The sequence below is a fragment of the Anabrus simplex genome, chromosome 5, assembly GCF_040414725.1.
Source record: "Anabrus simplex isolate iqAnaSimp1 chromosome 5, ASM4041472v1, whole genome shotgun sequence".
In the NCBI taxonomy this organism is placed as follows: Eukaryota; Metazoa; Arthropoda; class Insecta; order Orthoptera; family Tettigoniidae; genus Anabrus; species Anabrus simplex.
Genome location: NC_090269.1, coordinates 258,507,589 through 258,534,962, shown reverse-complemented (window position 1 = coordinate 258,534,962; position 27,374 = coordinate 258,507,589). Strand labels below are relative to the sequence as shown.

At 39.5% G+C, this 27,374-nt stretch overlaps 1 protein-coding gene across 1 annotated transcript in view; it reads right to left on the bottom strand.

The window, feature by feature from the left end:
- The window catches only part of LOC136874818 (phenoloxidase-activating factor 2), a 63,496-nt gene that overhangs the window by 28,703 nt on the left and 7,419 nt on the right, over nucleotides 1-27,374 (bottom strand). Inside the window, exons 2-3 of the mRNA XM_067148496.2 lie at nucleotides 21,754-22,224; nucleotides 3,472-3,740 (exon numbers count right to left, since the gene is read on the bottom strand). Of these exons, the coding sequence (XP_067004597.2) occupies nucleotides 3,472-3,740; nucleotides 21,754-22,224 (740 nt within the window). The remainder of the gene's footprint in view (nucleotides 1-3,471; nucleotides 3,741-21,753; nucleotides 22,225-27,374) is intronic.

Here is a 27,374-nt window from a genome sequence, read left to right as displayed (position 1 = left end):
AGACTGTAGGGAAACAATTCATTATTTGGAATTTGGAATTTGATCTTCTGGTGAAAGACATTCATTTCAGTTAGTTTATGGTGACTTGCGTAAAAACAAATTATTTTCAAAACATCAAGATAAAGGCAATCTTTTGTGGATATCATGTTTTTAAATCAGGTAAACATTGCATTACGAAAATTGTGTAAAATAACTTGCTTTAATGTTTAAATAATTTGCCAACGAAACAAATATTTCGTGAAAAGGAGCAGGAATAATACAGTAGGAAACATTGCCCATAAATACATGATGGTGAATAAATTAAGCTTTAAGCCCAACTATTATTTTGCTCGGCGTACGCCTCTCTGTACCTGCTCCATAAGAGCCGTCCACCCCTACGTGAAGATTCTCATGTCCAGATCCCTAATCATTTCCCGGTACAATATGTTCACATTACAGATCAGGAGCTCTCAATTTGAATTGTATTGGTATACGTAGTTTTTCTTTTCTCATCTGCATGTCCAGACTGTTGTGTATTTAATAAATGTTATTGTTCTTTTTGTTCCGATTTTTTATCATGCTGTGTCACCCATCCAGTCACCTATAAACCTGCAAATTAAAAAAGTCATAAGGTCTGTCCCGAAACAGTAAAAATGGCCCTGCGAACGTTCCACCCTTTGGGACTCTCGCTCCGCCGACTGAGCGACGCCGGAAAAGGGGACAATATCTATATATAAAATAAGAGTTTTGTCTGTACATTGCTCAGAGTTTGAAAATAATCGTATATCTGTATCAGTCATGTTCACAGTAATAAGGAAATACACTTTTTACTTTTCCGTAATTGTCTGTCTATCTGTCTATCAGTATGTATGTCTGTATGTACACACATCACGAGAAAACAGCTGAACAGAATTTAACAAAAATCGGTATGTAAAGTCGGGGGATGAGCCACTACAATCTATGCTATAAATTATTTTATTCACGTTGAGTGAAATGGTAGTTTAGGGAAAGCCAAAAATTTAATTCTCAAATATTTATATTATAAGTCGCCGTATCGATATATACCACGTAACTAAAGTTATATAGAATTAATTTTCCGATCATTTGTCTTTAACATTTTTACCGCGCCGGCTGTGATAACACAGATATTCATGAATTTGTATTTTTGCTGCTAAGTCCATATCAACGCCCAGCTACGAGGAAATGGGTTGACAGTATTTAGTGAAAATCGGTATATAGAGTCGGGGAATATCAAACTACAGTCTAAGCTATAAACATTTTATTCACCCTGGATGAAATTGTAGTTTAGGGAAAGGCACCTAAAATTTAATATTTAAAGACCTAGGTTATAGGTCGTACCGAAATGTACTACATAACAAATGTTATAGAGAATACAATATCCGATCGTTTATGTTTTATTCACTTTTACCGTACCTACTATGATAAGAGTGGTAGTTCAGAGTCGGAGGAGAACTAAATGTGAAGGCCTACAATATCGAAAGCGCATAACTTTGATCAACAATAATATTACATTGACCATTTTTTGTTGTGATATTCTTTGTCTCTTATGTCTCCGATAGATGGGATTACTGCTGCGTACCGAGTATAACAGCCTGACTGAATATTGGCGGGAAATAGCTAGGGAGTTATAAAACGTTCTTCTTTAGCATATCATTCCTCTGGTTCATACATTTTCTGATACTGCTGGTACGTAACACACTGGTTCGTCATAGTATTCCAGCTACTCGATCCCTGCTCTGGCGCGCTGTTTTGAATTAGTAGTGTGCACAACTAAGGCAAAGACTCACTTAGTAGTAGTATGACCTAGAGATACCTATAGTATGGTCTAGAGTTACAGTGTAGGCCTATAATTCCAAATTATAGCACTGCAATTCACTAAGTATCTCAAAATTCAACCCAAAAAGGAGCCGTTCCTTAATAAAAGCTTCTTCCTCTTCACTTTTATTAAATTCTACATTCATTTTATTCAAAATTAGCAGTGAAGAGGGGGTTTCTCCTCCGTCTTGGAGGGAAAATTTGCCTCCAAGTCAGACAGATTTTTTCCGCCGCCAGTGTATTGAATTGGGATTTTACGACTTATAAGGGTACTCCTAGGAAACGGCTGGATTCTCCAATATTCACCGCCCCCCCCCCCCACCGAAAAAAACTAAGAGTGATCATCGACCACGTCTGTTTGCGGCTTGGGCATTCCTGTTCTGGGAGATTGGGCTGGTAGATCGGCAGCGTAGTACTGTTCATTAAAAGTGAGAAAATGTGTGATTTTTCATTTGATCGAGTATTTCATATGAAAGCATTGCTTTTAATCGCGCCATTCCTACTGACGTCATTGTAATGACCTATGTTCATTTCAGTTGGGAAAACCACTAAGACAGTCTTTCTGATGATGTAAAACGGCAGGTGGAGAGTGAGTGTCTGCCATTATAATGGATGAAAACTCCCCACCCTGATTGTGACTGATGGTAGGCAAGCAGTCCTACCATTACAGACCAAGCTCGATAGCTGCAGTCGCTTAAGGGCGGCCAGTATCCAGTCATCGAGAGATAGTGGGTTCGAGCCCCACTGTCGGCAGCCCTGAAGATGGTTTTCCGTGGTTTCCCATTTTCACACCAGGCAAATGCCGGGGCTGTACCTTAATTAAGGCTACGGCCGCTTCCTTCCAATTCCTAGGCCTTTCCTATCCCATCGTCGCCATAAGACCTATCTGTGTCGGTGCGACGTAAAGCAAATAGCTACCATTACAACGAACATTTCCTAACCCAGTCTTCATACGACTTTTTTTTTTTTTTTTTTTTTTTTTGCTAGTTGCTTTACGTCGCACCGACATACATACGTCTTATGGCGACGATGCGACAGGAAAGGGATAGGAGTGGGAAGGAAGCAGCCGTGGCCTTAATTAAGGTACAGCCCCAACATTTGCCTGGTGTGAAAATGGGAAACCACGGAAAACCATTTTCAGGGCTGCCGACAGTGGGGTTCGAACCTACTATCACCTGAATACTGGATACTGGCCGCACTAAAGCGACTGCAGCTATCGAGCTCGGTAGTCTTCATATGAGAAAAGACGCTTGGTGACTTTCCCGTTGCGTTTCTAGGCAAACGTTAAGAGCTATGCAATTTAATACAATCTTGCTCACAACGTATACACTACCTAGCCTAGAATTTTGTACACAATGTAGAATTCCGTAGGGAAGCACTGGTACATCAGCTAGTACTTTAATAAAGTAAGCTTGTTGTTTTACGTGACTATTGGTGTGATTATAGCCACGCTACCTCCAAGTTTAGGTGTAAAGATATGTAATTTTTCACTTCCAAACTACACATGCATTAACCGAAATTGAAACCCTTGACATCTTGCTGTGAAGCGGAAGACGATTTCACTCGCTATTATTCCCCATGATTATTATTATTATTATTATTATTATTATTATTATTATTATTATTTTAAATATGTATTCATAGGGGTACTCTCACCCGTGCCCTGTGAACCCCATGAAGATACAATGCATCGCTGTTCCGTGAAGTCAGTGCCGGGTTCTGGTAGACAAATGGTGTCCAGATGAAGAGCGGGTTCGAGTGGCTTGCTGAGCACTAAGAGAGCCACATCATTGATGAGAGTTCGGTCGTTGAACTGTGGGTGAATGATGATCGACTTCACCCTCCGGTCTTGAGGCTTCAGGGGTTCTTTGCTGCTGGCGAAGTCCCAGTCTCCTGCCCGTACGATTACTCCCTTAGCCTCGCGGCTGAGGATATGAAAAACAAAGTTTAGTTTGTGACCATACGACTGAAATGACAGTGCAGGATGGCAAGGAAGAAGGAGAAAAAGCTGCTGGATTTGTTTAAGATCAAGCTGATTACAAAAAAATAAAGGAACATTAAAATATATTTATTATACAATAAGTAATGCAAGATAAAACGGCGTGAGTTAAGGAGAATCATGTGCGATAGGCAGACGCTAGTCATATTGAAAGGCAAGACGTGTAAATCCATCATCCATCCTCCTCTTCAATATGGTTCTGAGTTTTGGATCAAGAAAGAGGAGCTTCATCAACAACTGTTTGGGGCGCAGATGTCAATGCTACGACGTTCTGCTTGCAACACCTTGAAGGATAGATTTCGAAATGAACGCCCGAGAGGAACATTTAAAATCACCCCTATCAGCGAGAACTTCGAGAGACGCAGTTTTGCTCGTATGGTCATATAATGAAACGAGATAAATCCCTTCTCGTGAATCGCTTCTCGATCATGGAGAAAGTGACCAAAGGATTAGGTGACAGGGAAAAGATCTTTTGAACATACCACAAGGTGTACCACAAGATTATATGGCCATGCTGATCCCAAGTACTCGTAATTCTGGGAGTGCCTATTTGAAAGGCGCAGATATTACCAAGAAGAAAGAAGTTGTAATACAAGGAGTTACATATAAAATTTAGTAGGAGCAATAGCCCTATCATATCCAATACCATGATAAACAACAATTTTCAATGACAAAGGCGTGAAGAATAAATTTAAAACAAATCATCACTTACCCAGGTGCAGAACGGAATCACACAGGAGCTCTTGGTTTATGCAGGCCCTAAGATCCCTGAACGAAATTAGCGGGATAGTGGATATATTTCACTCGTCAGCTAGTGAAATTCGCAGACATCTTATGGACGCTTCATAGACAAAGTGTTCCTTGTATCTTGTTCTGCCCATTTAGTAACTGAAAGTTATACTTCCTTCCTTCGGTCATTTCAAATGTATAAACACTTTTCTGTTTTCATGTCTTTTTTTCTTCCTAATGTGTTTTGTAAATATGTATATATTATATATTGCTTATTTATAATTATTAGTGGTAGTAGTAAGTTCTGTTAATATTGTTATTATTTGAATGTATTATATCATCTGTAATTGGAGAATCAGTAACTCTGTTAATGATAAATAATCAAATCAAATCAAATCAAATCAAATCAAATCAAATCAAATCAAATCAAATCAAATCAAATCAAATCAAATCAAATCAAATCAAATCAAATCAAATCAAATCAAATCAAATCAAATCAAATCAAATCAAATCAAATCAAATCAAATCAAATCAAATCAAATCAAATCAAATCAAATCAAATCAAATCAAATCAAATCAAATCAAATCAAATCAAATCAAATCAAATCAAATCAAATCAAATCAAATCAAATCAAATCAAATCAAATCAAATCAAATCAAATCAAATCAAATCAAATCAAATCAAATCAAATCAAATCAAATCAAATCAAATCAAATCAAATCAAATCAAATCAAATCAAATCAAATCAAATCAAATCAAATCAAATCAAATCAAATCAAATCAAATCAAATCAAATCAAATCAAATCAAATCAAATCAAATCAAATCAAATCAAATCAAATCAAATCAAATCAAATCAAATCAAATCAAAATCAAAAAAATCGAAAAAAAAAATAAAAAAATAAAATACCACTTTAAACAAGGGCTGGTCCAACCTACACATTCGAAGTAACTCGTAGCAGTTCATAAATGTTAGAAAGATGGATAATTTTTTAAAACAAAATCAAACATTTTATGGATTCATCAGATAACCCTTTAAACAAGGGCTTGTTCCAAACTACATCTTGATAATTCACAGAGTTAAAAAATTAGAAACTTCATTAATTACAAATTCGCCCTATGTGGGGCTCTCCAGATATCTCATTATACCAGGCCTAATCCAAAACTACATTTTCAAATTAAAATGTGATTACAAGGTTTGGTACAAACTAATACAGTACTACATTACATACTCCAAAAGCCCATCCCCTTCCCCGACTTGGTACCATCTGATAAACGTTTTGAGAAATAGGTCAACTACTTCAGGTCGTAAAATCTCACCTCAGGAGCACCAAGGCAACATGCCCATCCATGGGACCTAACAGACAGCTCAGTGAACTGCTGGCAAGGGATACCTTCCCAGAAGGAGCAGTAGATTCGTAATACCAAGATACCAGGTTAAAAGAACGTAATTTTCCCACTTGAACGGAAGAAGCTTCTTTGTGGAGCCGGTTAAATGATGTCTACCTCAGGCTAGACTGGAGCTGGAGCTGGTTCCCAAATATGTCAGTTGGTTCCCAACCATCTTCTAAGGGATACTCGAGTTTGTTACTGAACATTTCAAGGGTCAGTACAGGAGTTGGTTCCCCAGTAAAAAGAAAATGTTTTTACAAATATCTACTGCTGCTGTAGTAGGTATGGTTTAAAATGTTGTTATACAGTATAAAAATTGATTCCCCAGTTTCGAGGTAAAGTAAAGTAAAGTAAATAAAGTAAATTCATTATACATTAAAATGAACAGAAATCTAAAAATTTTCTGACGTCGTGGATAGTGAAAGTTTCGAACAGACTTAAGAATGAATATCTACATCAAGTTAATATACTAACTATGTCACATGCCATAAAAGCCCGTCCACTTTCTCCGATCTAATAAAGAAAAGATCAACAACTCCAGAGGCCTACAAATTTATCTTATGAGTATCAAGGCAACGTACACTCTGCATGGAACTCAACAGACAACTCAGGGAACTGTCTCAAGAGGCACCTCCCAGAAGGAGTGGAATAATGTCTTCTTTTAATTTCAATACACTTTCGCACTTATTATTCTTCCGCAGTTGTTTTTATCCCTGGTTCTATTTCTCTTTAATTTGATGTTAGTATCACACTGAAATTCCTTGAGGACATCTGTAAATTGGAATGAGGCGTGGAGCAATAAACTATCCATTTAAACTACACATGTTATTGTCTGCTAGGTCATCAGCCCGAAGGCTGGGTGGATCCTCAGATAGTCTCACCGAAGTTTATACAGTTATAGGGAAACCGCAAAAACCTATGGCGATGACCCAATGAGACGTACTAAGCACGACGAGGAGTCAGGTAGTTCGCCATTGCTTTCCTCACAGGGCCAGATAGTGCTATTGCAGTACGACTAACCTTAAGAGTAGAACTGTAATGAGACTCCAAATGCGATAGACTATCTGGAAGTGAGGCTACTTTTTGCTTTATCATAACTCGGTTCGTAATGTGAATTGTAGTGATCTGGAGCGAAGTAGATGATTTAACGCATCCCTGAGATGTTCTATGCAGTTTATGTCAGGGTTATGGGCTAGTCAGTCCGTTTCCGGAGACCTATTGGCCACAATCCATTCTCTCAAAGACTTTACATCATGTCAAGTATCAATGGAACAGGGAGTATAATTTAAGGCTTCACACGTTTGGTCACAGACCGTGGAAATCCTCAAGCCAGCGCCAAATCGCTTGGCGTGTTAAGAAGCGTTGACAGCTGACGCAGGAGATACTCATCTCTCTTGCTCAGTTCCCTTTCGTATATGTTTTACAAAATTAGCTACCAGAGAGATGTTGTTTAACCAGCAAACAATCATGTTTGATTTCTACTTTATTATGTGTACCTTTTGCAGTTGTACATATTTTTAGAAATTGACATTTCTTGGTGGCCTATAGATACTAAACGAATCTGATCTCACCAGTTATATACTTGCTCAGGACAAATGAATATGTAAATATAAATAAAGCTCAGATCCACGATACCGTCGTGAACACTATTTATTAGCCATTTGTAAATTCTTATTGTTGCAATGAAATCTGTATATTATGGACTGAATGAGTGCCTCTGTGGATCAGTGGTAGAGTGTCGGCCTCCGGATCCCAAGATAGCGGGTTCAAACCCCGAAGAGGTAGTCGGATTTTTGAAGGACGGAAAAAAGTCCATTCGGCACTCCATGTCGTACGATGTCGGCATGTAAAAGATCTCTGGTGACACATTTGGTGTTTAACCGACAAAATTCATTAAATCTCAGGCATAGACGCCCGAGATAGTTTCGGTTTACTCTGTCTGCCACCTAGTGGGCCTAGAGTAAAACGGAACGTCGAAATTGACGAGCAGACAGCCAGATGGCGTCAAGTTGAAATGTCTGCACACGGCTGCTGAGGCAATACGATTATTATTATTATTATTATTATTATTATTATTATTATTATTATTATTATTATTATTACTATTATTATTATTATGGACTGAATGAGACCGGTAAAATCGAAAATGTTATATTTGTGTTGCATTACGTGCTAACGAATATAAAATACCAGTTTCCTGAGCGGCTTGCGTGGACTGACTTGCAGTATTACCTGTATATGTTCTAACTTCTCCTGTGTGAGAGCTGTTCTCTTTCCCTGTTCCTTCTTATTGATTGCGTGACCAGTACCACGCCACTTGTGAACGAGTTGTTGCACGCAAAGTTTTGATGGTACTGTCGTACCGGGAAAATGTCTGCGGAATTTTCGAAGGCACCTTCTTCTTGTGCAAATAACACTCGACCAAAAATATTCTCTGCGCTGTAGTGTACTTAACCATCGCAATAATAACTTTATAACACACCTTAGAAATCGAGAATTCATCTCAAGTCTACCCATGTGTTGGGAATCCCAGGTTATGTTCGAACATGGATAACAATGACAGTGTCGAAGCTTTAGATAACCTAAAATGTGTGTCACTTAGTCCTAGAAGTATGTAGCGTGCTATTTTTATCCATCTAGGACGTTTTATTGCATATTCCTTGGCCATATTCCTCGTCCCAGTAATTTTCTCTTTCAGTTAAACATTTAAGACGTCTACGAGCTGCCATTTTCTCTTTCCTATTTTACCGGCCAACCTTTCTCCTATAAAATTATAAACCGAGATAATACCCATTATCAGAGATAATGTTGTTGGTGAACATAAATTTAACTGTTACCTCGGTTTTCGTACCTTTAAACCAAGATAAAAGCTTTTTTTCGCACTGGTGAATACCAATTATAACATTACACTGACTGACTACTGTTAGTTGAGGTGTGGTTTGTCTCCTTCTGTTGCCACGCATATCCGCTAAATGGCATTACTGTTGAAATGACGTAAAATTTACCCCGTCATGGACGCGTGCGACAGCTACTTATAGACAAAAACGTAAGTACAATGGACAGTTTCTCATGTTTAGTGCTACTCTACACTGAGATGTCTTCCAAATCAGTATAATCAAAGGTAAGAGGTCTATATACCAGGCGGCCCGCGAGCGCCGTATTTTCTACTTATAAATGCCCCGCATGCAAAAGTGATGAATGGGATATCTACTAACGTATTTTCACAGGGGCTCTACTACCAGCAGGCAAGTTACTGTACATTAGAATATGAAGAGATAACAACCGGATGGTCACTCGCAGCATGTTCCTCAGCGCTACCAGTATAATACAACCCCTTGCATTAGTAAAGCTCGTTTTCGACCGCATAGTACTAGGCTGGAGTATCGTACAGCAGCACTACATTTGCTGTCTGCATATCGGCCATAGTTAGTGTGTTCAACAATAACGAATATACAGGCATCATTTTATTTTATGAGGAATCTGGTCGGAATGTAGTTGAAGCTCGTAGACGGTGTGCACAGAAGGTTCCAAACAGACGTCTGCCTTCTACACACGTATTTTGACACCTTTTTTATAGAGTGGAATGTCTGCACGTGTATAAATTAATAAGTTATTAAATTTACTTTGCTACATCTTTGCGTATTTACAAGTGCACCCTGTTATGGAACGTGTGCAGCTAAATGGCTGTTATTTGCTTCACAACATCCGAAACACAGCACGTTGTAGAGTTCCTTAAGAAACAAGTGATTAGGCATCCCATACATCGTTAGTGCATGGGGCAAGTAGAAAGTACGGGAGCTCGCGGGCTGCCTGGTATAATGAGAAACGTGTCTAATGAAAATGCTAGAGCAGTTTTCGTCCAGTAAAATAACGTCTAAGGCAAAAATGTTTAATAAAAACCAAATCAGAAATAATATATGATCTAAGGGAAGAAATGGAGAACTTTTATAAGTAAGGGACAACAGTTGGTAATACTGGAATTAGTTTTCTAGGCAATGATACAATGACATTACTTTCCTAAGTGGATATACTAATTTTAGGTTTTCAAAAATTTTAATGGGAAAGTTAATATCATAACGATCTATGCTGTAACGTCAAATAACGGCTAAAGATCCCTAATACACGACCACCATCGAAAATGGAAATCGAAAATTAAGATACACATTGCTGACTGGATGCTTGAGCTTGTCACATACCCTGTGGACCGGACATTTTTCTACTAAGCATACTAGGGTGCACTTGGTTATAAAAATGTACATACATATTAAACCAGTCAAGATACTATCTTTAAAGTTGGTATGAGTACTGACCAATGCCCCTAGTATTACCTAAAATATCTAAGATAAACAAGCAAATGCGTGTCAATTCAACAACACATCATTAATATTTACATCATTGTCGTCGTCAGTCACTTGAATAAATAAGCACACTAGGTAAATTACGGCGTGTAGAGGCTTGAATATCACCTCCACTATCACTCTCACATTCATTTTCCACTAATTGATTATCACTGTATCCATTTGAACGATCATAGGCATATAATTCTTATCGTCGTCAGCTAACACCGTATTCCGCGGGCGCTCCATCTTGTCATTGACTGAATCGGCAGAAATAAAGTCGACGTTTCGAGACTAAATCAAAGAATAAAAGAGGCCGTGAATAAAAGAAAAGTGGCAGATATACATCTACGATTTATTCTACTCAATGTGCAAGTCCGAAATAATTCAATATATGGTCAAGAGATGTCATGAGAAGACCGAAAACAATATCGTGAATAAAACCGAGATTTCTCGGGGCCGGTCACCCATGTGTTATATCTAATTAACTGATTTGTGCATAATAAAAATGATGAATTGCTGTTTAGTTGTAATGTGATAATTAAGACAATTTGCCAACAAAGTATCACATTTACAATTCATGAATTTTTCGTAAGGCCATAATTATGGTGTTATAGAGGTAATACATTTTATCTGGCCTGATTTTATTGGACATAGGCAAATATTAGCCATTTGACTGATAGTCATTAGTGTTGAAGTAATTTTTACGTTGAACCACAGAAAAGCCTTATACAGTACATAATTTTACACAGACATTTCTGTGGTAGAATTTTACTATAACGCCCTTCCCGCGTCCAACATGGGTCACGTAAAAGAAATTCTGAAGAGTCTCTCAGAGTTCAAGAATATATATTTTTTACGTAGGATCAAAGACACATCGATACGCCAAGTAATATTTCATCTATCAGCTAAATTGATGTATCATTGGGTCGCAAGAATACTCGATAATTTGACGTCTTTTTGTTATCTTATACCATTGCAGAAAATTTTAAGTAACACCTTGTAAATCATGACTTCTATTATTTATTCAAAATAGAAATGTTGGTAAAGGAAAACGAAATCATGAAGTTAAAATTAAAAAAGGAAACAATTAATTAACATTTGACCTGATAGCTTTAAATATTTCTTAATGGTTACTATTATTATTTATTTAGCGCATGATGAATACAATATTATATACAATATGTACAACTGCCATCTCAAGTTCATAACTTAAGCTCTATATCAGAAGATGTGAGCCAGAAAACAGCTTTGCTTGAGACACAGTGTAAGTCCTCTACAGAGCCTCTATAAACATGCAAAGGACACTCAAATGCAATGTGATCCACTGTCTGCTTTTCTTCTCAAATTGCGGTGATGTCTTCCATCCCAGTTTGAAGAGAGTGGCACCACATCTACCTTGGCCGATTCTAATTCGGTTTAGCGTTCTCCACTGCCGTTTGGGAAGGGAAAATCCACCTGGGCACTTTCAGGGGTTCTCAGTGATGTGACGATGTGGTAAAGAGGATTGCTGTTGCCATTGTTCTTTCCAGGCGTCCGATACGTTAAAGGAGGTGTCCTGTAGCTTCATTGCAGTACGCCAAGAAGGGTGTCTGGATTTCAGTCGTTTAGCTGGAGAAGCTGCTATGTCAGAATAAATTGGGAGGTGAGGATTGTTTTCTATTTTCTTCCATAAGTTAAGCAGTGACTGTGATATTCTTAGGGATGGAGGTGGTATGTGGATTACAGTGGGAAGCCAGTGTATGTTAGTTGGTCGGATGCATTCTGTAATGATACGCATTACTTGGTTCAGCTGGGTGTCTACTAGTCCAGTGCGAGCACGGTTAAGCCAGGTTGAGCAGCAATATTCAGTGACGGAATAAGAAAGAGCAAGAGCAGTGGATCTCAGGATTTGAGCATTATCACCTCAGGATGTTATTCCTGGTCTTGATCTTGGCTGACACATTACAGAGGTGATTTTTGTAGGTCAAGGACCTGTCCAGGGTGACTCCCAGGTATTTTGGGTTACTACAATACTGTAGATTCTCTCCTCTGAATGGTATGCTTGGTTTGTACCAAGCACTCCTATTCCGCAAGTGGAAGGTAGTCACAACAGTTTTCTGAGGGTTTAGTCTAAGATTGTTCTGACGAAAGTAACTGTCTAGAATCTTTAAGTCTGATGTAAGCATCGACTCAGACTCATCGAAGCGTTGACGTCGGGAGACCAATGCGATGTCATCTGTGTAGATGAATTTTCTGGATTTGGTTACTGGGAGGTCATATGTGTACAGGTTGAATAGAGATGGGCCAATACAGAGCCCTGGGGGAGTCCACCATTTATCGTATGTACTTTACTTCTGGAATCTTCTGAAAAATCTGAAAGTACCTATTACTCAGCTTGTTACTGAGTAATGTTGAGAGTTTTAGGCAAGGCATGATGCTGTTAAATTTAAGAAGGAGCTTATCTTGCCACACATAAGCAGCTGCCAGATCTAAGAAGACACTCGTGCTCACCATTTTGTTCTCAAATACATTTTCAATTTGGGTTCTTCACATCCTCGTCCAGGTCTGAATCCCGTTTGCTCGACTGGAATATGCTGATTTATTTTCGCAGAGATCCTATTATATATCAGCCTTTTCAGAAACTTAATTGTAACACTGAGGAGTGCCATTGGCCGGTAACTCCCAACTTTTGTTGGGTCCTGAGATGTTTTCAATACAGCTATTATTTTTGTTTTCTTGAAGAGTGAAGGTAGGTTACCTGTCCCTAGTATGTTTGTGAAGAAGTTAGTAAGCCATTTAGCAGCAGCTGGTCCAAGATGAAGAAGGAACTCTGGATATATACCATCAGCACTTTCCGCTTTCCCAGGTTTTAGAAAATTCATCCCAATTGGCTTTTAAAATACTCCATCTCTGTTTCGGATAGGAGTGAACGACAGGCACAAGCAATCCAGACTGGAGAATTATTGGTCTGTGCTGACTGTGATGAAATTTGTTAAGCACCGTGCGTCGTATGTTGCTGAATTGGTTTCTTGTGGTTGAAATGGGGCAGAGAATTCAGAGGATCGTTGAGCCGAACGTTCCTTTACCTTCAAGAGATGTTTTTCTACTGAAACCTTTGAGGTAGAGGTCATATGCTTGGCCATGTCGTCTAGAATGATGCTTGTTTTCGGTCTAATTTTGCTGTTTGGTGTATACGATTTCCTGATCAGGCTCCAAGATTCCCTGCTGGAGTGAGTGAAGTCTAGGGACTCTGAAGTTGCTTGCCAAATTCTCTTCCTGTTTTCATCTAGGTATTTTAACAGTTCAAAAGCTATATCTGGATCAACTTTGGCCTCAAATTCTTTAAATAGCCTTTCACTCTTCTCGTTCCAGTCGGGGATGTATTTTTTATGATATCCGCTTGGGATACATCGTTTCTCTGCTCTTTTAACTACACCGATGAATCTGTTGTAGTTACTATGGATAGGTCTTTTCCATCGAAGGTTGGAGTCATTCTGTTTAAAAAATTCATCCCAATATAATTTGTAATCCCTAATTGTGAAACACGCTGTAATTTCCAGAATGGTATAGGTAGACTAGAACGATTGAGAATATTCTGTACATTGTAATGTGTGTATTGGGCAATCTAGAATTTTCACGAAGGTAGTTTTTTGTAATGTATCTTTCAGGAAGCCTGGCCAGGGTATATATAAGAAGACGATATTGACGGTGACAGTTAGTTACTGTTAAGTGAGTTGTTGGAAGAGAGTTAGTGGTTAGCGAATTATTGGTTACGACGAGTTATTGTTCAGTAGAGTTATGGTGTAGAAAGAATATTTAACTCGTGTGACATGCAATGTTGCGGATTCCATATCGAAGTGACGTTCAGTTGTTTTTAAAATGGCGGCTTGTGATGTGAGTGTTTTCTTTGTGCCAACAGCGGTTAAGGTTATGTGTGTGTTTAATTTGTAAATACATGTAAATAAAATAATTGTATCAACGGACAGCATCTCGTGTGCGTCTTTGTGGATACATTATCTTCTTAAATAATATCAACATTTCTCCTGTCTTCTGTTATATCCATATCTAGTGCTATCCTAACTCATTATGGTAACGTATCACTTATATACACATTACACATGAATTGGTATATTATACAAATCTTAAAATATTCTCCTCATAAGAACTTCAGATACGGTACGGCATAATATGGGTTAGTTATGTTTTTTTAAGAAGACTACCTATTTGCTTTATATTGACATAACAAATATATCACTCTCGAGAATCTAACACAATTTAGGTTATTTTGATGCCAATGACGATAAAACATATTTGGCTTTCACTACAAATCGTTATTCATGTTAATATCTACCAATCTATATACATTTTATTTAAGAACTTCTCTCCTTTTCCTTGGCTTCCGGGATGATATCATTGTTTGTTCATCCTCCGCAGTCGTGGGTGATGGTCATCTTGCGTGGCTGGTAATCTAGATGTCATCTGCGGCGTTGGTCCAGTTCGGGTTTATCCAGGTAGCTTGCCTCACGTCTTCTTAGAAACCCATGACGAACTTGATTTGCTCAATTACAAAGATAAAATATGAAATGAGCTGTAGCATATGAATTATATCAAGCCTTCTAACATACATTAACAATTAGATTTCGTATTGCTTTGCGTAATAATAATTTCTATCAGACCTCCAAGAAGTCCGCAATTATCTCAGTTTATATGTCGTAAAAATTGCTTTATGAATTCATACAATGATGATATTGCGTTATATCGACCTCTTGCTTCTCTGATCAAGGCCTCGTTCTTGCCGTCTGTAGTATGGCTAATAACCAAGTCTTGCCGCGTATTTTATATGTATTTATAAAACGCGTTTTATATTAATATTCATATATGTTTTGCGCTATCTTGTTATTTGGTGGATGTTAATAATTTCTTCTCGATATTTTATAAGATTCAGATCGCTTCTCAATCGCAATACGTCTTCTTCCTAAGCTTGCTTTTCATTTGTGTGTCTTGTACAGTGTTGGTTCTTTTAAGAATTCGAATACTTATTTTGTCTTTATCACTGCCGTTACAATCCTATATATTTCGACATTGCATTATTCTGAACTTCCATGATATTTTATAACGTTATTCATAATGTTTAATAAGTTTTATTACTGGAATAGTGGAATGGCACACTATGAATGTAGCACGTGCCATTCTTTAGCCTATTACTTCAGTAACTACTAACATTGCCACTGGCTGACATCATGCCATAATTGCCAGCAATAAAAGCTCACAGCTTCTCTTACCAACCTGTGCAGAATAAAAACACAAGTACTTCTATTGGCGCGGCGCATACTGTCTGCAGGTCATGAAACAGAGGTCATTTAGTAGCTGTAACCTATTTTTGCACATCTCTGTCATAAGAAAAGTGGACCTTTCGGGGCAACATTCCCTTCCAGAGGCTTTTTTCTATGACCGCGCTGCATACTGTACGCACGGCAAAGAAAAATTTCGTTTATCCTTTTTGTCCCAGCTAACAATGTACACTAATTATCTTGTGCATAGTTCCTAAGCTGGAAGTCCTGTGCTGTCACGTCGTCCGCGAGAAATAAACAAACAAACGGCAGTGTTGAAACCTCAGTGTTCGGGGTCGCGATGTTAATTGTTGACAGTCCCAGTGACATTTGGGATCGTTTACATCACATCTATAACGAAACGTGTAAATATATAGAGTTATAAGTTATTTTCATGATTTATTTGAAAGAGTTAGTTACTTCTTAGACAATCTCGGCTGCCACGAGGGCAAAGTTTAACGCGAAACTAAATGATCTCAAATTAAATCTTAAAATGAAACACATAGCAATAAATCTAAATCTACAAAAGCGTTTGTAAAGTATCAGTCAATGTCTCAATAAAGAAATGTACAAAAAATCACATCAAACAAGTAATAAAAATCGCAAAATTAAACATTCAGGTATGTGCCCAAGCAGAACCGGGTACTACAGCAAATATATCTATACATAGTAGAGTCATTACCTAGGGCCCGGATGTTTATGCAGTAATAGGTTAGAATGCAAACTTACTGAAGCGAGTAACAAGTAGAGTCTACCTGCACGACGGTAATGCTATGAGGTTTGCATAAACATTAGGGTTAGGCCCATTAGAACTAAAACATAAGATTAAACACATAAGAATAACTATAAATCCAGAAACGAGGTCGTAAAATATTTATCAATGCCACAATAAAGAAATATGTAAATATACACTTCAAACAGGTTATACAAATCCTGTAACTAAACATTAAGAAAAGTACCCTCCCGTGCGAACGATGTGACTTTGCCCGATGGGGAGGCTTGCGCGTCTCAGTGAAGCAGATAGCCGAGCCGCAGGTGCAACCATTTCGGATGGGTATCTGTTGAGAGACCAGACTAACGAATGGTTCATCGAAAGGAGGGTTGCAGCCTTTCGGAAGTTACAAGGGCGGCAGTCTAGATGATTGACTGATACGGCCTTGTAATAATACTCATCATGGCTTAGCTGTGTTGATACTGCTACACGGCTGAAAGCAATGGGAAACTACAGCCGTAACTAACTCCCGAGAACATGCAGCTCTCTCTGTATGAATGATGAACTGATGATGACTTCCTCCCGGGTAATATATTCCGGGGGTAAAATAGTCCAAGATAGTCCCCCATTCGGATCACCGGGTGGGGACTACACGAGAGGGGGCGGTTACCAGGAAGATGGATACTGACATTCTGTGAGTCGGAGCGTGGAATGTTACACGTTTGAATCGTTGTGGTAGGTTATAGAATCAGAAAAGGGAGATGGATAGACTTAAAGTTAGATGTAGTTGGTATAAGTGAAGTACGTTGGCAAGAAGAACAGGATGTTTGTTCAGGCGACTACAGAATTATCAACACAAAATCAAACAGGGGAAATTCAGGAGTTGGTTTAATAATGAATAAGGTGATAGGGCTGTGGGTAAGCTACTACGACCGGTATAGTAAAATAATTATTGTCGTCAAAATTGACACCAAACCAACGCCCACCACAATAGTGCAGGTATACACCTGCTAGTTCAGCAGATGATGAGGAAATCGAATTAATATATGATATGAATATAGAATATAGAATATAGATATAGAAGATTTAATACAATATTTAAAAGTTGATGAGAATCTAATTGTGATGGGAGACTGGAATGCAGTGGTAGGCCAAGGAAGAGAACATAATACAGTAGGGGAATTCGGATTGGGACAAAGGAACGAAAGAGGAAGCCGGCTGGTTGAATTCTGCACTGAACATAATTTAGTCTTTGCTAATACTTGGTTCAAACACCACAAGCGACGGCTGTATATATGGACGAGACCTGGAGACACTGGAAGGTATTAAATAGAGTTCATAATGATTAGGCAGAGATTCAGAAACTAGGTATTGGATTGCAAAACTTTTCCAGGAGCAGACGTGTACTCTGACCACAACTTGTTGGTCATGAAATGCCATCTGAAGTTGAAGGAATTGAAGAAAGGAAGGAATGTAAGGAGATGTGATCTAGACAAGTTGAAAGAAAAGAGTGTTAAGGATTATTTCAAAGAACATGTTTCACAAGGACTAAATGAAAAGACTGAAGGAAACACAAGAGGTGAAGTGTGAATTATCATTAAAAAAAGGAAGTCAGTAGGGCTGCTGAAGAAATGTTAGGAAGGAAGAAATGATAACTAAGAGTAAGTGGATAACTCAAGAGATACTATACCTGATGGATGAACGACGAAAGTACAAGAATGCTAGAAATGAAGAGGGCAGAAAAGAATACAGGCGATTAAAGAATGAAGTGGATAGAGACTGCAAGGTAGCTATGGAAGAATGGCTGAAGAAGAAGTGCAAGGGTGTTTAAGGTTGTATGGTCCTAGGAAAGGTACATGCTGCATACAGGAGAATCAAGAAAACTTTTGGAGAAAGGAAATCTAGGTGTATGAATATTAAGAGCTCAGATGGAATGCCTCTTCTAGGGAAAGAAGACAAACCAGAAAGATGACAGAAACACATCCAACAGTGTATCAAGGTGAAGACGTAGATGATTTGGTTCTGGAATAAGAAGAGGCTGTTGATGCTGATGAAATGGGAGACCCAATTTTGAGGTCAGAGTTTGACAGAGCTGTGAGCGACCTAAATAGGAACAAGGCATCTGGAATTGATGACATTACCTCTGAATTACTGACTGCCTTAGGAGACCAACACGGCAAGGTTATTCCATCTAGTGTGCAAGATGTATATGACAGGAGAAGTGCCACCCGATTTTCGGCAGAGTGCTGTTATACCTATTCTCAACAAAGCCGGTGCTGACAAGTGTGAATACTACCGCACCATTAGTTTAGTATCTTATGCCTGCAAAATTTTAACAGGTATTATTTGCAGAAGAATGGAAAGACAAGTTGAAGTTAAGTTGGGAGATCAATTTTGCTTCAGAAGAAATGTAGGAACACGTAAAGCAATCCTGACTTTACGACTGATCTTAGAGGATCGAAGTAAGAACGACAAGCCCACGTACATGGTTTTCGTAGATCTAGAAAAGGCATTCGATAATGTTGATTGGGCCAGGCTATTTCAAATTCTGAAGGTGATTGGGATCACATACCGAGAACGAAGAATTATCTACAATCTGTTTAAAAATCAGTCTGCAGTGATAAGAATCGATGGCTGTGAAAAAGAAGCAGCAATCCAGAAAGGAGTGAGGCAAGGCTGCAGTATGTCCCCCTCCTTTTCAATGTTTACATAGAACAAGCAGTAAAGGAAATCAAAGAGGAATTTATAAAGGGAATCAGAATCCAAGGAGAGGAAATCAAAACCTTGGGATTTGCCGATGATATTATTATTATATCTGAGACTGCAGAAGATCTCGAGAAGTTGTTGAGTGGTATGGACGAAGTATTGGGTAAGGAGTACAAGGTGGAAATAAATAAGTCCAAAACAAAAATAATGGAGTGCAGTCGAACGAAGGAAGGTGATGCAGGTAATATTAGATTAGTAAATGAAGTCTTAAAGGCAGTAGATGAATATTGTTACTTGGGTAGTAAAATAACTAACGATGGCATAAATAAGGAGGACATAAAATGCAGACTAGCACAAGAAAGGAAGAGCTTTCTTAAGAAAATAAATTTGCTCACTTCAGACATTGATATAGGAATTGGAAATGAAACATGGACGATAGCTAGCTCAGAAAGAAAGAGAATACAAGCTTTTGACATGTGGTGTTTACAGAAGAATGCTGAAGGTGAGATGGATAGATCGAATCACGAATGAAGAAATACTGAATCGAATTTGTGAGAGGAGATCGATTTGGCTAAATTTGACGAGAAGAAGAGATAGAATGATAGGACACATCTTAAGACACCCAGGACTTGTTCAGTTGGTTTTGAAGGAAGTGTAGGCGGTAAGAACGGTAGGGGTAGACCGAGGTATGATTATGACAAGCTAGCGCCAGCTAGTGCTACATGGTATAAACTAGGTTCATTGTTGAAGCGTTTGAAATTCTAATTATATCACGCGCGAGCTGGTTGCTAGCTGGCGCCAATAAACCAAGCGAATGGGTGGGTATATTTCTAGAAAATAGAGCTCAGAGAATTAGAGAAAAAATGTGGAATCAGAGGTAAGGCTTTTTGCAGATGGTTTTATTCTGTATTGAGTAATAAATGTTAAAAGATTGTGAACAACTGCAAAATGACCTCGATAATGTTGTGTAATGGACAGAATATGATGACAAACAGGGTTAAAAGTCAGGTTGTGAGTTTCACAAATAGGAAAAGTCCTGTCAGTTTTAATTACTGTGTTGATGGGGTAAAAGTCCCTTATGAGAATCATTGTAAGTTCCTATGTGTTAATATTAGGAAAGATCTTCATTGGGGTAATCACATAAATGGGATAAAGGGTACAGATCTCTGTATATGTTTATGAGGGTGTTTAGGGGTTTTAGCAATAATGTTAATTTGAGGACATATTAGCCTCCGGTAAAACCCCAACTATAGTATGGTTCCAGTGTATGGGGCCCTCACCAGGATTACTTGATTCATGAACTGCAGCTCGATTTGTTCTGGGTAATTTCCGACAAAACAGTAGCTTAACAAAAATGTTGCAAAGTTTGAGCTGGGAAGACTTGGCAGAAAGAAGACGAGCTGCTCGACTAAACGGAATGTTCCGAGCTGTCAACGGAGAGATGGCGTGGAATGACATGAGTAGACGGATAAGTTTGAGTTGTGTCTTTAAAAGTAGGAAAGGTCACAATATGAAGATAAAGTTGAAATTCAAGTGGGTAAATTGAGGTAAATGTTCGTTTAAAGGAACGGGATCTAGGGATTGGAATAACTTACCATGGGAGATGTTCAATAAATTTCCAGTTTCCTTGAAATCATTTAAGAAACGGTCAGGAAAATAACAGATATGGAAACTGCCACCTGGGTGACTACCCTAAATGCAGATCAGTATTGATTGATTGATTGATTGGTCCGATATCGGTTTCATCGCACCAGTTGAAGCTTGTCAGCAGATTGGTAATCATGGATTGCGAAATATTAAGAGGTAAGGTAAGGGTTATTCTGCCCGAAGGCAGGTCCGAACCTCCGCAGAGGCGTTCCTGAGCCGGAGTTTACGTGCGGTAGGGTGGCCACTTCCTTTCCGCTCCTCCATTCCCTTATCCCCCACCAACAGCGCGTGGCAACCCATCCAACTCCTGACCACGCCCAATGTTGCTTAACTTCGGAGATCTCACGGGATCCGGTGTTTCAACACGGCTACGGCCGTTGGCTAAATATAAAGAAACGAAGACAATTATTTTTCATTCCATTTCACTTAGATTTTAACATTTTAAAATAATTATGTATAATAGGAAGGAAAATATTATAGTCTATTATATTCAAAAATATTTTAACTTCATCAATACTCTTACCTCAGTGTTACTGCTGAAATGGAATGTTTTTCTGTGCCTTATAGTAAGGTCCTTTATACTATCTCAAATGTAACTGGCGTCATTCGATAATATTCGAGAATATTTTGTTAGTCGTCTTTAAGCATCCTATGCAAATGATGGAACTGACGTAGATTTTCATAAGTTGGGTACACTGAATACCTTCGTCAATATAAATAACTAGATTTCAGAAAACTATTTTCATTTAAAAATCATTCTTCACCTACAGAAAAGAACTCGCTCAGTTTGGCATCCAGGCAACTACCCAGAACAAGCGCAAAAGCTTATTAGTTACTAGCATACTATAGCTCTTATAGAAGCGACGGGAGCATGTGAATTTTCTTTTCTTGATATATTTCAATCGTATAAATTATATTTCACTGCAAAAATGCGTTAATTTATGAATCAGTTTGGACTTGGGAAGATTAAACACACCCTGCTAACAGTGACTCATTAAGCAGGAAAGATAAGCGTTACTAGAAATAATGGTTTGGAATCGGAACATAAATAATAAGAACATAATAATAAGTGCAAATTACGAATTGGCTAATCAAGTTACCTACCTGTTTACACAGTGGGCTGACGTCAGCACAACCTGGTGGCTAAGGAGTGTACCTCCGCACTGGTATGAAGCATGTGTTTGGAATGTGAGGTTCAATACAGCTACCATCCAAGGGAATTCGCCGAATGACGTAGATGATTCCTGAGAATCGGATTCTGCAGACCTCCGTACACCACACCCTCCGTCAGTGTTTGGGCGCGGGGGTGGAATGAGCTCTTCCTCCTCTGGAAGTATGGTGGTGATGGTGGTGGGGATGCTAGTTGTCGTTGTTGGTGTCGGTGTAGTAGTTGTTGTTGTCGTCGTCGTCGTGGTAGTGGGATTCTTAGTAGCCACAGTTGTTTCTCGTACAGGTTTGACAGGCGAGGCTGTTGTGGACGTTGTCTCACGGCCTTGCTCCGTGGATTCTTCAAAATAATCAACGTATGGAGCCATGCAACAGGTTTCATCCTTAGGACAGGTCTCAGTGAATTTTCTGTAAAGAGAAAGGAACATTTCACCGTTCCAAAATAGACATTCTGAATTTCTTGATTGTTGATTCAGATTCTCCTATTTATGTTTTTACAACAACATGGGTAAACTACTGCACGTGCAAAACCTCAGTATGGAAGTTCAAGGGAAAATGGGAGAAAATAGACAACAGATAATTTTTATAGAATCAGAGTGAGGGATGCAGTTAACTACATTAATAAATTTGCCCAGGCAGCTGTGTCTTCATATCGCCCCACGAAGATAATGGGAACAATTAAATGCCCTTGTGAGAAAGCGATAAAATTGTGGCAAAATAAATAAAGTACGCTTAAGAAACAAAAGCTAAATAACAAACCAAGCACGGACAGAAATCATAGCGAATCTCTGTATCAGTACAAGTCATGCCGTGATGTATCGCTGCACACCACAGCATCAAAATCTTCAGTAACAACTGCTGTACAGTGCAAGAATGTTAGAACACACACAAATAAATACATTATTTCTCTACAACAGTGATAAGCTGCCGGCGATTCACAGCGTAACGGATTACGCGTTCTATGTACCAGAGTAACTCAGAAGGAAAATGAAGGAGAGCAATAAAGCGATGGCTGTGCTTCCTCCCCGGGGAAGTATTTATGACATAGAAAAACTTCAGTCATTGTTTTAATAACGCACAGAAAAAAATGCCTCGTCCTTTTTTTCTTCATTTCATAATCCATATATATAAAATAAGAGTTTTGTCTATACATCGCTCAGGATTTGAAAAGAATTGCATTTCTGTATCGGTCCTGTCCACAGTAACAAGAAAATTCATTTTTTACTTTTCCGTAATTTCTGTCTGTCTGTATATATGTTCACGCATCACGAGAAAAAGGCTGAAGAGAATTTAATCAAAATCGGTATGTAATATTGGGTGATGTACCGCTACAATCTAGGCTATAAATTATTTTATTCACGCTGAGTGAAATGGTAGTTTAGGGGAAGGCCTGAAATGTAATTCTCAAATAAGTTGTTTATGTTATTAGTGGTCGTATCGATAAATACCACATAACTAACATAACTTTAGTTATGTCGTAAGTTAGTAGTAGTTATGTAAGAAGTTATTAAATTTTCGATCACTTATGTCTTGTACATTGTTACCGTACCGCATATAATCACAGAGATATTCATGAATTTGGATTTTTGTTACCAAGTTCATATCAACGCCGAGTCACGAGAAAATGGGTAAACAGAATTTAGTGAAAATCGGTATGTGAATTTTACGAATTCAAACCGAAAGGATATTATCTGAGCACAAATTAAATTTGGAAGTAGAATCTAATTTTTCTACAACCTGTGCATTTTGATTCACGTCGGGAAGGAAATAAAAGGATCGGACTTGTCGCCAATCGAAAATGTGTGGGATATGGTGAAACGACGGATGCAGCGCTGTGACCCAGTGCCAATAACCAAAGATAAACTGTGGAACCAGGTGAATACAGCATGGATGGCTATACCCCAGGACGCCATTCGCGCCTTATACGCGCCGATGCCATCACGCATGGAACAAGTTATCAGTGTTCATTGAGGACAAAATACCTACTAGGCAACAGGACACATGCTGAGCCTAGGTAACTGAAATGCTAATCGTTTCTGCAGAACATACTAATGAAGTCGTCCTATGAATATGAACTTCCTATCTCTAGTCTTTCAAGGTGTTCTGTATTTTATGAACATGCGTGTAATATCTTGGAACTTGAGAAAAGATGAGAAAATTAGCATTTCCAAAATTAAATCAGTAGGAAAGAAACATAAGAGACTTGAATGTCAGGTTGCGAATACAACATTGGATCATTTCAAGTATTTAATATTTTTATTCTGCCAGCAGGGTAGTACACTGTAGTAAGTGAGACTGAACCAAGGTGCAGCAAAGCTAATGCAGTGAGACCGCAGTTGCGCCCAACAGTATTCGGTAAGACAGAAGTCTGGTTCAAGGGGCTCCGGGTTTGATTCCTGGACGGGTCAGATATTTTGGCCTTAGTTGGTTAATTTCCTGGCTCGGGGACTGGGGGAGGGGGGTGCTTGCGTTTCGTATTAACATTGCAATTGCGTTATAAGTTCATGTCATCATATTCCATGACAATTGGTAGGAAATAAAGAAGTTTAAGAATAATACAAATATAGGATGGCTGAACGGTAAAACAACCGAAAGCCTAAATTATATTTGGAAAACACTGGTCTGCTTTCAGTCCAACTTTGCTGTTCGAGAGTCACAGCTGGGTGGACTCAGAACATACACCAAGTGGCAAAAATCAGGGGAAGACACTGAATGTGATGTTAATAACGAGCTGCTCTTCCGCAAGCCCTCAAAACAGCAGCAATACAGCGAGGGATCGGCTCTACAAGGTGTTGGAATCGTTCTGAAGGGATCTGAACCCACGCGTCTTGCACTGCTGTCCACAATTGGTCTTGTGTAGTTTGTGTGGGGTTCATGGAGCGTACACCAGTATCGACAGCATTCCATCGAGTGGATTAAGATCGGGGGATCTGGAGGGCCAATCCATGGTCGTAACTTCACTCGAGTGCTCCTCCAACCACCTGCGTGCCACCACAGAGCGGTGACATGGTGCACTGTCCTGTTGAAACATGGCATCTCCATCACGGTACTCCAGGGCCAGAACGGGATTCAGATGGTTTGAAGGAATGTGTACGTAACACGTGAACCTGTCAGCGCTCCCTGCAGCCGCACAATGGCGCCTAATTGCGGCCATGAGAACGCCGCCCAGGCCAGAACTGAGCCACCTCCTGCCCAGACACAACCTTGTTGACGCACAGGATCCATAGCTTCATGGGACACACGCCACACTCTCACGCGCCCATCAGCTCGATACAACTGGAACCGGAATTCATCGGACCATACCACACACCGCCCCTGCTCCATGGTCCATTGCCGATGTTCGCGAGCCCACGCACATCGCTGAGCTCTGTGTCGAGGTGTCAGCAAAGGGACACGAGTTTGTCGTCGGCTGCTGATGCCTATGCGGTGCAGTTGCCTCCTTACAGTCTTGGCATAAATGGGTTCCTGACTCCTAACATTCAACTGGGCGGTGATCTGACTCGCAGTAGGCCGTCTAGCGTCCAGTATGGTTCTACGGAGGCGACTTGATGTCCGTTCGTTAAACAGTTCCGGTCTTCCCGTAAGGCGGTTTACGCGGGTGGTAACATTTTCTGTGCGATATTGGATATCCACCTTCGACACTGTTGACCTCAGAAACCCAAATTCACGTGTAATCTTCGCAATGCTACGACCCATGCGCCTTGCGCCGACGATCATCCCACGTTCAACGTTGGTTAACTCACCACGTGTTGCCTTCTTCACGACACTGGTGTCTGTGACAGACTGCTCAGCTACGCCGTAGCTTGCCGCAATTCTCAGGGATCATACACGGCACATTTTCTAATGGGACACCCCTTCCCGTGACTTTTATCCACTCAGTGTATTATTCAAAAGTTAGAAGTAACAGACATTAAAGTAGCGAGAATAATCGTTGGTACTGACAAGTGGCAACAATAGCTGGAGGGTATTCGGAATGAGGAGATAAAGGCTAAGTTAAGGATAACAACAATGTTATTGGCTTACGTAACGTCCCACGAACTATTTTTAGGGTTTTCGGAGACGCTGAGGTGCCGGAATTTTGTCCCGCAGGAGTTCTTGTACGTGCCGGTAAATCTATCGATACGAGGCTGACGTATTTGAGCACCTTCAAATACCACCGGACTGAGCCAGGATCGAACCTGCCAGGTTGGGGTCAGAAGGCCAGCGCCTCAACCATCTGAGCCACTCAGGGATGAACCCGATGGATGAAGCGGTACACATAAACTGGCTTCGAGGGTGTTGGGGTCATGTTTGTCGAATGGAAAACATAGGTTACCCAGGAAAATAATTGACTCGGTCATGAAAGGTAAGAGAAGTGGAGGAGACCAAGACGACGATGATTAGACTCAATTTCTAATGGTTTAGAGATAAGAGGTATAAACGAGGCCGCAAAGCATCATACAAATTGAGGATTGTGGGGGCTTTTAGTAAATTCACATAGGCTTGAATATGGTGGTTGGTGGTGGTGATCATTGTTTTAAGAGGAATCAAAACTAGGCAACCATCCTCTATTAACACTAATCAGAGAGAAGAAGTGGAAGAGGTCTGACACTTCGAAAAATGAATATATCGGCCAAAGAAAGACAAGGACCAAGAAAGCCGTGGAAATGAAAGACACCCTAGGCCTCCATACGCTATATCGTCGGGGTCGGGAAAGAACAAGTGTTGGCCAAGGGAGGTCGGATAGCTTAGATGAAAGTGAGGAGCCTGGCACAAGTAAGTGGAAGCAATGTGAGGACTCAACTAAGGGACCCGTGGTAGCCAACCCAGGCTACCAACTTAACCTCTTTAGTCACCTCTTACGACAGGCAGGAGATACCGTGGGTGTTATTCTACCACCCCCACCCACAGGGGGATAGGCTTGCAGACTGAACGCTGAAAGTTATAGCAGTCTATAATAAGGATCTATGTATTTCTATTGGATTCTTCCTTCGTTTTCTTATAGTTTCTTGTACTTTGTTTTTAGGTACTGCAAATTACGTTTTCATTTAATTTTGTTGCTATACTACAGTGAGTAGACATTGTCAGTGAGATAGCTCCCATTTATAATGTGTTGACTAATATTTTTTCCTCTTCCAACTGACAATTATTCTTGTGATTTACTCTCGTATCCCTTTATATCGTTAGTTTCAGTTTCTGGTAAGCTATTTGAACAATTGGCTAAATTTTATGTACTAGTCCTCTCTAATGTGTGTTAAAATTGATTGCTCTCCAGAAATTAATTTTACAATATCTCACTTGTAAATGTCCGGACCAAATATGAAAGAGATTTCTTTAAAGTCGTAGATTAATATAACCAACAGCCGCACTGAGTGGCTCAGACGGTCAAGGCTCTGGCCTTCAGAGCCCAAATTGACCGGTTCGATCCTGCCTCAGTCTGCTGGTATTTGAAGGTACTCAAATACAGTCCTGTATCGGTACATTTGCCGGCACGTAAAGGAATTCCTGCGGGGTAAAATTCTGGTACGTTGGTGTCTCCAAAATCCGTAAAAGTATTTAGTGGGACTTAAAATTATTAT